General features: G+C 46.3%; 1 protein-coding gene across 1 annotated transcript in view; it reads left to right on the top strand.

The window, feature by feature from the left end:
- Window positions 1-254: 254 nt before the first annotated feature.
- Window positions 255-15066, top strand: part of LOC122942249 (pancreatic lipase-related protein 2-like) — a 36942-nt gene continuing 22130 nt past the window's right edge. Inside the window, exons 1-5 of the mRNA XM_044299752.1 lie at window positions 255-364; window positions 1877-2039; window positions 3610-3735; window positions 12672-12806; window positions 12915-13023. Of these exons, the coding sequence (XP_044155687.1) occupies window positions 255-364; window positions 1877-2039; window positions 3610-3735; window positions 12672-12806; window positions 12915-13023 (643 nt within the window). The remainder of the gene's footprint in view (window positions 365-1876; window positions 2040-3609; window positions 3736-12671; window positions 12807-12914; window positions 13024-15066) is intronic.

The raw sequence follows: 15066 nt of genomic DNA, 5'->3' as shown, positions 1-15066 counted from the left end.
TCATCTTCTCCTTCTTTTTCATCTCCTTTATCTTCTATATCATCTCATTCTTTCCCTTGTTCTCATTTGTCTTTCTCTACTTTCTTTACTCCTTCTTTCACCTTTTTTCCTTTCTTTCTCTTCTCATTGTTCTATCCTTTCAAATTCTCTTCATCGTGTCCTTCTTTCTTTCCTCCTTCTTTCACTTACCCTCTTTTGTCTCTTCTCCTTTCCTTTCAATTTCTTCTCTTTCGTCTTCCTATTCACCCGCTATCATGCGACGCTTCAGTCCTCTCGGTGGGACTATTCTCAAGCAGTGGTTATGTTTGCTCCCTGATTTATTTCTTCTCTTTTATGTCATATATCTTCTTCCCACTATCCTTCCCTTTCAATATCTTCTCCTTTATCTTCCTCTTCTTCATCATCTTCTTTCTCTTCTCATTTTTCTTTCACTTTTTCTCCTTTGTCTTCCTCTTCTCATTCTTCCTTTTTTTATTTCTTCTCCCTCTTCTTCACTATCTCTTTCTTCTCCCTTTTCTTCCCTTTCAATGTATCTTCCTCTTCTTCATTATCTTCTTCTTTCTCTTCTCTGTCAGCTTTCACTTTTTCTCCTTTGTCTTCCTCTCCTCGTTCTTCCTTTTTTACTTTATTTTCCCTCTTCACTATCTCTTTCTTCTCCTTTTTCTTCCCTTTCAATGTACTGTCCTACATCTTCCTCTTCTTCATTATCTGCGTCTTTCTCTTCTGTCATCTTTCACTTTTCCTCCTCTTCTCATCCTTCTTCTTTCCTTTTCTATTTCTTCTTCGTCATCTCCTTCTTTTTTTCCTTATTCCTCTTTCACTTTTCCTCCTCGGTCTTCCTGTTCTCTTTTTTCTTCTTTTTCAATTTCTTCTCCTTCAGTTTGCTGTTCTTCGTGATCTTTCTCTTCCCTTTCTTCTTCTTTCACTTTTCCTTCTTTGTGTTCCACTTCTGCTACTTCTTCTCATTGCATTTCTGTTTTCTATTCTTCATCTCCTTCTTCATCTTCCTCTTCACCTCCACCTTTTTATTAGTGTCATCCCTGAATGTCATCTCTAGATCTGAACATGGACTTTCTTCCATTTGGTTTTCAGTCTTCTCAGTCTCACATCAGGTATGATTGCTTCCATTCTTTTTGCTGCTCCGCGTCTTCTTTTCTCTTCACCCCTATCTAGAACAGAAATATATTTTGCAGCGGTCTGGACTCTATTCTCATAATACATCCAGAATAGGATGAAGCTTTTGTGTTTAGAGCCTTCACCAAAGCTCCAGTCCATGACTGATGCAAAGCAGTCCCAAATGGTAGCTCATGGAGTAGTATACTATGGACCTTTAGGCTTCCATGAGCAGCCATATGATCCTTCTGTGATGAAGCACATTCAGCCCTAGAATCAGAAGAGTAAACCGTAAGTCTCCTAATAAAATCAGAGGATCGAGCAGGCGCAGTATGCTACATGGCAGTCCATGAGGCCACAGAAGTTTCCACATTAGAGAAAGTCATCATCTCACGGACGATCTCAAGTGCCGGTACTAGCTCTGTCCTTAAAGTGACAAATATTTATAGAAGTATTAAAGTGTACCTCATAGAAACATTAAGATTTGCATAGTTGGGGGTCGGTGAGTTAGGACCCCCAGGGACCACTCCGTGCTAATGAACCAGCCATAGACCTCATGGGGACTGATGTTCTTGGAAGTTCATTTGCATTGTAGAACACTGACCTACTGTAGTCAATCATCTCCAGAAATGCTGCCATGTACTATATAATCTAGAGCAATGGTCTCTGTGGTGTCAGGACATGCTGACATTTGTAGTTGCCCCAGATTAGAGACCAGTGATGTAGATTCTCTCTTCCATATGTAATATGCATGCTATGTATTATCTGTGGCAGGTGAGGTGTGCTATGACAGGCTGGGCTGCTTCACAAACAAAAACCCATGGTCTGGAACTCTTCAGAGGCCGATAAGCCGCTTACCCTGGGCCCCGCAGAAGATTAATACTCGGTTCCTGCTCTACACCAGGAACAATCTGAACAAGCCTCAGGTCAGTCCCCCTATGTATGATGATTATCCTCTCATGCTGATGTCTGAACGCTGATGTTTCCATCAGGACATCTCTTTCTCTGTACATGACTAGAATGTATGGGCATCATGGGGGGGACCATATCACTGGAGGGGGCACCTTATTGTTAAATAGCGTCCAGCACTTCTTAATTTTGCAAGAGATGCTTCAGAAGGAGCCCAACAAAATACGTAGAGTTCTTGATAAAAGATGGAAAGTTAAAAGGATTTAATTTGCATAAAAGGAAAAGGTTACAAAACTTGGGAAGAAAAAGACAGATAAAGCACAGCAAAATAATCTCAAAAAGTAACAAACAATTTAAAAGGAATGAAAAAGTAATTCCCCAAAGTAAAATGTTTGTGTGACTCTGTGTGTAGAGAGCGACAGGTGTCTGTCAGAGAATGCCCCCCAATGTCATGAGACGGAGCCCCTTTTGAAGTCTGCATCTCCATAGAGTTACATTGTATCCTATATTTAACATTCTAACAAACATATCCGGTTAACAAGTAAAACCCCTTCCATCAGGATTTCCTGAATAATCCTTATTTGTTAAGCTAATATTGATATGCTGACCCAACCTTTCAAATCCTATTGTCGTCTCAAGATCTGTCAAAATTAAGACTTGACCACAAGTTCCGGCCTCACATGGTCCTTAAAATAGCTAAAAGGTGTTAGTATGATATTTTACAATTTTAAAAGGCAGGTCTAGAACAACCTCGCTGAGCTTTTCTTACTGTGGCCGTTGGGAAGGATCCTGCATCTCTGTGGGATTGCAGCACAAAACCTTTTTATTTTTGTACCCAAAGAATTAAAGTGAAGAAAGACTCTGCAGGTCCAGGTTCTCCAACCTCAGGGATCAGCTCTGTCTATGGGGAGACAGAAAAGCTCACCACACATCTCCCCTCGGCGGCCAGGCAGATGGACAGTGGCTATTCTGAAGGACAATCCCATTAAAGTTGTCCCGCTCTAGAAAACCCATTGTGAAATATCCGATTACGAGTTAATGAATGGGTTGGGGGGATTCTTATCTATTACTAACATAGAGAGCAACTGCAGAATTATCTCTTGCTCTGGAAGAACCAGCATCTGCACCATGTGCGGAAAGACCATTGATTACGGGGAGTGCTGTGTAATGCTTCATGTCACCTGCAGGGGATGGGATGCTTCTTAGAAGGTGACTCCACCTATGACCCTGAATCTCTGTGGGGTCCAGGTAGAACAAAAGCTTTTAGAAGCAGAGACCCCCTTAAAGTTCATCTATCTACGTGTAAATCTCACTCAATGTCCCCAGATAGAGGAGGTCCGTCCATTTCTCCTGATCCAATAGGTCATCGTTTTATCTAGAACATTCATAGAAGGTGAATACCCAGGCAAAACAGCAAATGTGAAGAATACACTTCATTCAGGTAAAGGAAAAAGGGGTCATCAGAAAATGGGGGGGGGGGGGTAAGGAAATGCAGGAACATATGGCCGCTCTCAGGATGAGGTTTAACCAGTTTCTCATCCAGTTGATCTTGTCTTTAACCTCCATTATCTCCTCTGTTTCCTGCAGGTTGTCACCGCCGCCGATCACAGCACAATCGCCACCTCCAATTTTCAGACACATCTAAAATCTCACTTCATTATCCATGGATTTATTAACAGCGGGGAGGACAGCTGGCTGGTGAACATGTGCCAGGTAGGTGCTGCCTCAGTCACTGAGCTGATTGTGGGTGTACGGGAAGGGACAGTCTCATCACAGGCAGCAGTACAGTATGACACCTCCCCTTCCCTGCACAATGACATCTGCATGTCACACAGAGCATGCCCACTAAACTCTCCCAGAAAAACAACTCATCTCCTCCCCTAAACAGCGACCTCCAAACTAGAGTTGTTGCGATACCAAATTTTTGATTCGATTTCGATACCATAAAAAAACATTTTAAAAAATTGCGAATTGCGCAGTTTTATATTTTTTCTGTTCCGGCATTCACCGCATAGATTTCTTTTTATGTTTTAATAGTTTGGACTTTTTGGACGTGGCGATATGTGATATGTTATATGTTTATCTATTGTTTATATATTTTATATGTAAAATTGGGAAAGGGGGGATTTATACTTTATTTAATAACGATTTCCCCCCTTAGAGGTAGAACCTGGGATCTGTCATCCCTTGTCCTATTCACCCTGGTAGATCTCTATCAGGGTGACCAGGACCTCACACTCTCCCTGCTGCCCTGTGCACACAGCAGCAGGGAGGTTACCATGGCAGCCAGGGCTTCAGTAGCATCCTGGCTGCCATGGTAACCGATCGGAGCCCTAGGATTACACTGCTGGGGCTCCGTTTAGAACTGCCACCAATGAGGGTCAGAGGACCCTGTGGCCACGGCCACCAATGTTTTTGATACTAGGAGGGTTGAGGGGGGATAAGCAGCACTGCACCACCAATGATAATTAACCTTTAATAGGAGGCGGGTACTGGCAGAAGATCAGCGGCAGTTAACCCCTCAGGTGCCACACTTGAGGGATTAACTGCCACTGATCGCAGCTCCCTGTCAGAGGCAGGGTGTCGGCTATGCGATTCTGCTGCCGGCCCCCACCTCCTGTATTAAAAGTTAAAGACGACCTTTCATGAGCAGGCTACATAGAGCGGCGCCCAGGGATCTCCCTGCACCTACTATTATTCCTGGGTGCCGCTCCGTTCGCCTGCTGTGCCCCCATTACCGTCTCCTGCTCCATATGCTAATTACTACTATCGGAGCAATGGGCAGGAGACATCAGCTTCTCTCCTGGGCGTTCCTTCTCCGTGGCTGTGACGCTCTGCACTGTGATTGGACAGCACTACGGCCAGGGAGAAGGAACGCCCAGGAGAGAAGCTGATGTCTCCTCCCCATTGCTCCGATAGTAGTAATTAGTATACGGAGCAGGAGATGGTAATGGGGGTACAGCAGGCGAACAGAGTGACGCCCAGGAACAATAGTAAGTGCAGGGAGATCCCGGGGCGCCGCTCTATGTAGCCTGGTAACTTAAAGTCCAGACCCATTTAAAGTCCTGCTATCATTGGTGGCGCAGTGCGCCTGCCCCTCCCTCCTCTCATTGGTGGCAGCAGCCGCGGCGCAGGGGGAGGCAGACACTGTTTTCTTCTCCCCTGTGCTGCTGAGGGAACATGACCGCGCTGACAGCAGCGCACTCATGTTCAGAGATACTACATTGCGCAGCATCAAAAAAATGGAAATCCCGGTATCCTATCAAAACCCGGGACAAAAGTATTGATTGGGCATCGAAATTTCAATACCCGCAACAACCCTACTCCATACTGGCAACAGAGCATGCCCAGTACACATTCCCATAGAAGATTATCGTTTATATGTCAACTCCTCCTCATCTCTGCACACTAACCTGACCGATTCCAATCAGACATTGTCCTGGAGCATAGTTCTGTCTTCCCCGCACCAAGAACCTCTTATATCGTCCTGACCTGGAGACAAAATAGTCACAGGGTTCAAGTCTATGATGTTTCTGGTATCAGTGCCTGTCCATATATGAGAGCCAAGAGCCAGATATCCCGTAGGGGGACTCATGGACACATATAGAGCACCCAGGGGCCACATACAGGACATTGAAGAGCCACATATAGGAATCCAAGAGCAACATATAAGGGATGCAAAAGTCACTTTAAGGAGACAAATATACAGTAAGGACATAAAGGCTAAGTTCACCTTTGTGGGCATTTTTTTATTATTGCATTTTACTCATTTTGGGATAAAAATGTATTTTTTTAATTTGGTCTTTATAAAAAATATTGAACCTTTCTGTTAAAAAGGGGTTAACTGTTTGTCTTGCTGAGTGAAACCTACTATCACTTTGTGCAGGTCATCTAATAAACCTTATCTCTGAAGGTGCATTTAGACCAGCAGATGAGCTGCTTCCTTGCCACAGATGGCTTCTCGCTCAGTGGGGGTTAAGCGCTGTATCTGCGATGGGCTCGACAAGGGGCATGGGGTCCTTCCTTAGTGTTTTTTGTCGTGACACCAGTTGATGATGGTGTTGGTGGTACCCAGGGTAGCCCATAATATCCCTTTAGGTGTGGTTGTGCACGTGTCACAGTGCTCCTACCTGAATATCCTGGACCCCAGGCGTTGTCATCCACAGCAGAGCAAAGGATAGAAGAAATAGTTGGTGCAGGGGATGATAAAATAAATCCAGACCAGACTTGTATTGAAGTTGATAACGGCTTTACTTGAATAAACTTTCATCAGGAAACAATCTTCCAACTTTGTCTTGGTTACCAGCAGGTTTGGCATTAATTCTGGCAGGCAAACACACTCAGCTCTGCTACATCTGTTGCACTCTAGCTCTGCTGTACTAACAGGTTTAAATAGGAAACGTTTCCTTTCTGCTGTACTTAGCTTTCTGTAGTCTGACTCTGTCTTTATCTTTATCCAGGGAACTTTCTTCCTGGCTTTTCAAGCTTTCAGCTTTTTCGATTTTGAGTTGTTGAGGAGAAAGCCAGGATTCAATTTCTTGGTGAAGGATGCAGAGCATTTCCTCCCCTGTGTAACTCCGTTCACCCAGGCAAACTAGGTGCATAACAGCGTGACACCGCCGTGCCCTGCACATGTGGTATGCTGGAGGAGCACTGTGAATTGTCTCTGCAGTGGAGGCTGAGGACACAGTGGAGGATGAGGAGGCAGAGTCGGACATTGGTGCTAGGGTTGCCACCCGTACGCCATTGACCCGGACAGTCCGGGTTTGTAATCCTGTGTCCAGGTACAAGCCTTTCTCAGACCCGGACACAGGATTCATTTCAATCTGCACTGCAGACTGTCTGACTTGCTTGCTCACGGTCCTGACAGCTGGTGGTGAGTGAGCGGCGGCGAGCTGTGAGCGTCCGGCACTCCGGGAGCAGCTCGAACCTGAAGAGGACGAGGCCGCCAGCCAGGATGGATCGGAAGCCGGAAAGCAGGGGGCTGCGGGTGGTCAGGAGCAGGAGCACGAAGACGCTGCTGAAGGAGAGCCGCAAACCCTCGCCCCACAGCATGGCGGCCGCTCACTCCCAGATCAGGCCTGATAACAATGAGACTTCCTGGGGAGCCACAGTATGACAGCGACTTTAAACCCCGTGATAAGCCACGCCCCCAACTTGCCCGGTATTTTTTGTTGGGAAAGGTGGCAACCATAATTGTTGCAGGACCAACAGCGTGAGAACGTGAAGACGGAAGTGGCATCACCTGGCCAAGTTGCTGGTGTGGCTGTGCAGGAACCACATTCACCCAGTGGGCAGTAAAGGACATGTACTGTCCCTGACCGTAGTTTTAGCTCCATACGTAGGCATTGCCGTGCACTTTGGCAGACACCGACAGGCTGAAGGACTTGCTCACCTTCTGTTCTACATGTGTGTGCAGGGCTGGAACTGCCTTTTTGGCAAATAAATGACGGTCCACCTCGGCTTGGCACAAGCCATCAATTCTCTGAAAGGTGCAGAGTCCACCACTTGGAAAGGGAGGGACTGCATCACTAGCAACTTGGCCAGGAGCCCGTTCAGCTTCTGCGCTGTTGAATGAGTGCACGCATACTGCTGTCTCTTGGCAATCGCTTTGTGATCGATTGCTGACGGACTGACTGACAATTATTTGTAATCCAAATGAGGTAATAATTGCAATCCACATAAGGCAATATTTGTAATCCACATGGGTGTGAGAACCTTCTTGGAAAGGGGCTCTCAAAGAACCTGAAAAGGGGGGAAAACTGGAAAATTGGCACTGACCAATGCAACTTGGAGGTAGTTGAAAAGGATGGGGGGAGTTCTAACTCAACATGACCATCCGGGAGAGGGCTAAACCAGGGCAATCTAAAAATCAATAAAACACATAAAACATGCCAACAGGCCCTCATCCTTCAGATGCAGTCCACGGGGTGGCTCCCAAAGTCAGTATTGTTCCATACAGACATTTAGAGAAAGTCCAGCTTTTTAGAGGAGGGACGCAACGTCCTCTTCACTACTAGAGCTGGAAAAAGACATTAAAGGATGGTCCTGCCTTTGATAGTGCAGCCACGCCTGGGTGGTGGAGCATCACAGCCCTCCTGTGGCAGCACTTGGCATAGACCAGGTGGTAACACTTTGGACTGGGACCGCAGACACTCCTGCCATCATGAATGGGTCCAACACCTCAGGCTGTAGTGGGGCTGGTAGACGATCCTCACATTACGGGGATCCTGGGGCTGCCGTCTTCCAAGGCAGTTGGTAAGTCACCTTGGGCCTAAAAGATGCAATGGTGGTGGACACGCAGCCCACTTGACATACCAGTGCCGCACTCTCCTGCAGGGATCCCACATTTCCCACAGCAGCTGGGTCCTCCTGCCATGGCTCTGGGATAGAGGTTGGAACCAGGGGCCTAGTCGCCCCAGTGTCAAAGGGGCCTTTAGCAGACTTCCTTGGGGTGAATTCAGCTTGGTCCCCTTTATAGAGGCTGTTCCTTGCTTGGGGCAAGTGCGGACACTTCACAGAGCGTTGATTAACGAACAGCTCTATCCCGGTCTCGTCATCCTGAATAAAGCTGCTACCCTGCTTGACAGAGAACCAGACCACCGTACCAGTGCTCCTTTCTAGTTTAGGGTTGTTGGGCCGAGGTCACTTTAGCAGACAAACAACCCAATCCTCAATAGCCTTCCGGTAGTCCCAGGCAGAGAATGCGTAGGATGTGACTCCTTAGAGCACCACTGGGTTCATGCTGTTATAGGTCCCACTATTACTGGGTGGTGTAGTGGTAATTCCAGTTGGTGAGGGGAATGCCCGTGGCACCTCAGGAGGGGCTCGCCGTACCTGAGATCTCTCCAGGCTCGGGTCCAGCTTCAGGATCCTCTTCACTCCACACCATGCCACCCCAGTCCGGCTGACGAGGTCGCTGTTGCGCCATCTTGCTCGCTTGGGTTCTGGTGCAGACCGTAAATGAAGGAGGGGCTTGAAGGAAGGAGCCTTCACTTCCCCCATGCACACCGTAGTCTCACTCCCTGTAGGCATTGCTAGAGTTTCCCGCTTTAACTGGGGGCATTCCTGAATTTTCCCGCTCTACTTGGGCATGAAGAAGCTGCTCCATTACAGGCAAAAATTGTGCATTAACCCTTTGGATGCCGACACACAGCATTTTGTGCCAGTCGCTCCACAATAAATGCATCAAAGTCATTTTTAAGGCAATTTTGTTAATCCAATAGGCTAATAAGTCCATAGGCACACAGATTGGTACTGTATGAATCCTGTTCGTGACGCCAAAAATTACAGCACGCCGCGGGTTAGACATCAACCAAGGGGTCTCCTTTAACATGATTGAGATGAGGGTTTAAAGTTTGCATTTCAGCAACGAGGGACTAGGTCCCCCTATGTAGAAGGTGATGGTAGAACCCAGGTGTAGGAATGCCAGAGTAGTATGAGGGTGGACTAAAATGTCCCTCTAGGTACGGTTTTGCACTTTGTCACAATGCTCCTACCTGGATATCCTGGAACCCCAGGCGTTGTCGTCCGCAGCGGTGCAACTAAAATGGATTAGGGTGAAATAACTTGAGTCCAGACTTGTATTAACGTTACTTAGAATAAACTTTCATCAGGGAACAATCTTCCAGCTTTATCTTGGTCACAAGCAGGTTTTGGCATTAATTTCTGGCAGGCAAACCCATTCAGCTCTGTACGATTGTACTCTTTCAGCTCTGCTATGCTGGCTGGATCAAATAGGAACTTTTCCTCTTCTGCTGTAACTTAGCTTTCTATAGTTTGACTCTGTCTTTATCTTTATCTGTATTTTGTCTTTATCTTTCTCTATATCCAGGGAATCTTTACTCCTGGCTCTGAAGCTTTTAGCTCTCTCTCTTTCTTTGGCCTAGCAGAGCAGACAGAGCTCTGATGTCTGGCACAAAGCCCTCCTAGAGAGAGGTAGAATGGATTGAAGATTCCATTCTAGGGAAACTAGCTCTGCCATTAGTGCTGCCATCTGCCGGTGGACCAGGCACATTACACTTAAACAGTAATTTGCAAGAGAAATAAATATACATTGTGCAGGACATAGCAATAAATACACAAGATGTCACAGGATCAACCATTAAAGATAGTGAAGGGGTGAGAAAGGCGGCAATGCCCCCTAGTCGGGAGTTACAAAACTGAGGCTATAAACCGCACAGCATTATGGGAGAAGCAACTATAAATAAGGAAGGTTAAATGACCACATTAGCAACACCTGAGGCAAGGGGTGAGGCCATTACCAGAAGCAACACAGATGCCTATTGATCCACAAGGAATCCTGTCAGATCAAACCACGTGTTGCCAGTCTCACAGATCGTCTGCCACCTGTCGCAGGAACGTCCGTGACAGTTACTTGACTGCTGAATGGCAATTAAAACATATATCTATATATTTTTCTGATTAACAAACTCCCCCCCCCCCAAAAAAAAAAATAAGACGTATTATTTTTCCTATTTCTACACTCCAAAAAAAGAAATATAACAGTCATAATTTACTGCAGAACGGCTAATGGGACATACCTTTCCTATTAAAACGCAGCGTAAATGGCTGTATCACACAGAACTTGCACCCCAATCACTAGCACAGTTTGCTGGAATTACTGAGGTATCATATAGTGCAAACAACCTGAAAGCAGCAAGGTGTAATATTCCCCAGGCTGTACACTCTCCTATTCCACCCTGTTCTCCTTTTATAGTGTAGATGATGCCTCCTATAATTTCCCTACACCTTGAATAATCTTTCCCTGAACTTGTAAATAATTATTTCAGCACAATGAAGTCTTTCCTCGCACTGTCCCTAGTGCCTGTCACGTCTCTCCCTGCACTAAGTACACTGGAAAATGGCTGACTCCAAGATGGCTGAGGCTATTTATAGGGCTGTGACATCACAGTCATAAACCTTTTTTTAAGCCATTCTTTTTTTATTATGATAAGAACTTAGCTATAATAAGTGTTTAGGAGGTCAGAGAGCAGAGATAAAGAGCCATCAGCAGAGCTGCCTGATGGAACAGAATAAAAACACAGATCCTGCTACTAGAGAATCTCAACCCTGTACACAGAAAGAGGTTCAACATTTTTATTAAAGAACAATTGAAAAATTATTTTCAGCTCAAAATGAGTACAATGCAATAATACTAAAAAAAAAAGCCCGCAAAGGTGTACATGCAACAGGCGGGGTACTACCAGGGGTCCCTTCAAGTGAAAGAGTTTTTGTTGTGACGCCAGTTGCATTTCATCAACGAGGGACAGAGTCCCCCTAAACAGATGGTGTTGGTGGTACCCAGGTGTAGGAATGCCAGAGTGGTGAAAGGGTAGCATATAGTGTCCCTTTGGATGTGGCTGTGCACGTGTCATGGTGCTCCTACCTGAATATCCTGGAACCCCAGGTGTTGTTGTCCGAAGCAGTGCAAATAGGGTGAACAGTTGAGGGATTTGTAGAACAAATTGAGTCCAGTCTTGTATTAAAGTTGATAACAGCTTTACTTGAATAAACCTTCATCAGGAAATACTCTTCTAACTTTGTCTTGGTCACCAGCAGGCTTTGGCATAAATTCGGCTCCGCTACATCGCCTACTCCTTAGCTCTGCTGTGCTATCAGGATTAAATAGAAACTTTTTCCTTTCTGCTGAACTTAACTTTCTGTAGTCTGACTCGTTCTTTATCCTTATCTGTAACTTTGTCTTTATCTCTGTCTTTATCCAGGGAATCTTTCCTCCTGGATTCTGAGGCTTTTTGCTCTTTTCTCTTGTTCCAGCAGAGCTGATGGTGCTCTGCTGGCTAGAACACAGCCTTCACCTTGGAGGGGGTACTTTAGACTGACTTCTACAGGGCTCGTCCAGAATGGACGAGGGCCTGCTGCCTTCCCCAAGCAGGGGATCCTCTGAACTGACCTTCTAGAGAGGGCTAGAATGGACAGGAGGTTCCACTCTAGGCAAACTAGCTCTGACAAGCTTGCTGCCACCTGCTGGTGAACCAGGCATATTACACTTAAACATATATAAAATCAGAAATACAGATACACATTATGCAGGACCTGGAAATAAATACACATGATGACATAACATCAACCATAAAATATAGTAGAGGGGTGTAAAAGGTGGTAATGCCACTCTGTGGTGTTACATACATAGCCTTTAAGAGTTACATATGTAATAGGAGGGCACAAGAGCTACAAATAAGGGACACAAGAGTCATGTAAAGGAGACCCAACAGTCACATAAACAGAGCAAAGAGCTACATAAAGGGATAGAGGAGTCACATATAGAGAACAAAAGAACCACATTTTGGTATTCATGGTTACATATAGGGGACCCAAGAACCAGATAAAGGGATCGAAGAGCCATATATAGGGATCCAAGAGCCACATAAAGGAGACCCAAGAGTCACATATAGGGTATCTAAGTGCCACATATAGAGGACCCAAGAGCCACGAATAATGGAAAATAAGAAAAATACAGGGATTATTAGAGCAAAAAACAGGGGTGTGAGGGCTACATCAAATAATAGAAGCGCCACATACATAGGAACCCAGGACTACTGATTGTAGAACTCCTCTATAAGACATATGGGCCCTTAGGTCACATTGGCCCCTGAGCTCCTTCTGATTGTTGGCTCTGTTATTTCCAGGCCATGTTACAGGTGGAGGACGTGAACTGTTTCTGCACTGACTGGAGCGGAGGATCTCAGACACTTTACACTCAGGCCGCCAATAACATCCGAGTTGTGGGGGCAGAAGTCGCCTATTTGGTTAACACTCTTCTGGTAATACCCCAGACGGGGATCACTTACTGTAAAAGACAACCTTCTGTGCAGAAATTCATTGTTCAGTCACTAATGTTTCACCTTTTTCATGATTCTTTTGTTTTAAAGGAAGCATTTAAATACTCCCTGTCTAAAGTCCACATCATTGGGCACAGTCTGGGGGCACATGCTGCTGGTGAGGCTGGAAAGAGACGACCGGGAATTGGAAGGATAACTGGTAGGAGAGACTTGGTGGGCTGGATGTATGAGGACTGATGTCACTGAGCATGGAGGTCAGCTCTTGGTGGCCTGGATGTCAGATGTCTGAGTACTGGTGCGCAAGAAGGTTAGTTCTTGGTGGGCTGGATGTCTGAGGACTGATGTGACTGACTGTGGAAGTCGGATCCTGGTGGGCTGTCTGTCTGAGGACTGATGTAAGCATGGAGGTAAGTTCTTGGTGGGCTGTCTGTCTGAGGACTGATGTGAGTAAGCGTGGAGGTCAGGTCTTGGTGTCCTGGATGTATGAGGACTGATGAGACTGACTGTGGATTTCAGTTCTTGGTGGGCTGGATGTCGGATGTCTAACTACTGGTGCACCTGAGCAAGGAGGTCAGTTCTTGGTGGGCTAAATGTCTGAGCACTGATGTGACTGAGTATGGAGGTCTTTGCTTGGTGGGCTGGATGTCTGAGGACCAGGGGCGTACCTAGAGCATTTGGCACCCGGGGCGAACCCTTTGTTTGGCACCCCCCCCCCCCCCCCCCAAGAAAGTTAAGAAAACATGCACAAACTTTTTTCAATGTTTTCAATAATATTTATTACAAAACATTCAGACATCCGCATGTGTTTTGCAGATCCGATCCATGTATCAGTGGATCCGTAAAAATCATACGGACGTCTGAATGGAGCCTTACAGGGGGGTGATCAATGACGGAGGTGATCAGGGAGTCTATATGGGTGATCACCCCTCTGTCATTGATCACCCCCCTGTAAGGCTCCATTCAGACATCCGCATGTGTTTTGCGGATCCGATCCATGTATCAGTGGATCCGTAAAAATCATACGGACCTCTGAATGGAGCCTTACAGGGGGGTGATCAATGACAGGGGGGTGATCAGGGAGTGTATATGGGGTGATCAGGGGTGATCAGTGGTTCATAAGGGGCATCTCCTCTCCTACATAGCGCCACATACCTCTTACATCCAGTGATGTCACCTTTGATGTAGACGTTCTCTTTCCTCATCTTCTCCATTCAAACCAGACCGCCATGATGATTTTTCTGCCATCTCCCGTCTCTGCAGAGATTGAGAAACAGACATTAGTTTCCTGCCACCCCCAATACTATACTGCAGAAACAGTCCCCCTGGAAATACTACTATAGTGCCCTAGTAATCATGTTCCTCATAGCCCCCAGTAGTAGTATAGCTCCCCATGATACCCCCTAGTAGTACTAATTTTCCCTATAATATGACAGTACATGAAATACCCCCGCTTAGTGCCCGCAGTTGAGCTAATGTCCCCATAATGTATGCCAGTATAAAATACCCCTATATAGTGCCCCAGTAAATGCCCTCATATTGCTCCTCTTCCCCTTCCCCATAGTGTCCCCCATAATATGCCAGTAAAAAAATGCCCCTTAGTGCCCCCAGCAGATGCCCCTATAGTGCTCCTCCCCCACAATGTGTCAGTAAAAAAATGCCCCTTCTTAGTGCCACCATATGCCCCAATAGTGCTCCACTCCCCCATAGTGCCGCTCTCCCCTATAGTGCCTCCCATAATGTGCCAGTAAAAAAATGCCCCCTTAGTGCCACCAAATGCCAGTTCCCCCCATAATGTTCCAATACAAAAGACCACTTTAGAGCCCCCACTTCCCCATAGTGCCCCCAAATAATGCCCCTATAGTAACACCAGATGCCCCATAGTGCTGCTCTCCCCTATAGTGCCCCCCAGAATGTGCCAATAATTAAAAAAAAAAAAGCCCACAGATACCCCCATGGTGCCCCCCCATAATGTGCCAGTAAGAAATGTCCCCATAGTGCCAGCTCCCCCCCCCTATAGTGCCAGCTCCCCCCCATAGTGCCAGCTCCCCCCTATAGTGCCAGCCCCCCCTATAGTGCCAGCCCCCCCTATAGTGCCAGCTCCCTCTATAGTGTCAGCTCCCCCTATAGTGCCAGCTGTCCCTATAGTGCCCCCCCATAGTGCTAGTTCCCCCATAGTGCCAGATCTCCCCCCATAGTGCCAGATCTCCCCCCATAGTGCCAGATCTCCCCCCTATAGTGCCAG

The sequence above is a fragment of the Bufo gargarizans genome, chromosome 6, assembly GCF_014858855.1.
Source record: "Bufo gargarizans isolate SCDJY-AF-19 chromosome 6, ASM1485885v1, whole genome shotgun sequence".
In the NCBI taxonomy this organism is placed as follows: domain Eukaryota; kingdom Metazoa; phylum Chordata; class Amphibia; order Anura; family Bufonidae; genus Bufo; species Bufo gargarizans.
The sequence above is the reverse complement of the archived record's forward strand: the minus strand, read 5'-3'. Positions and strand labels throughout refer to the sequence as shown.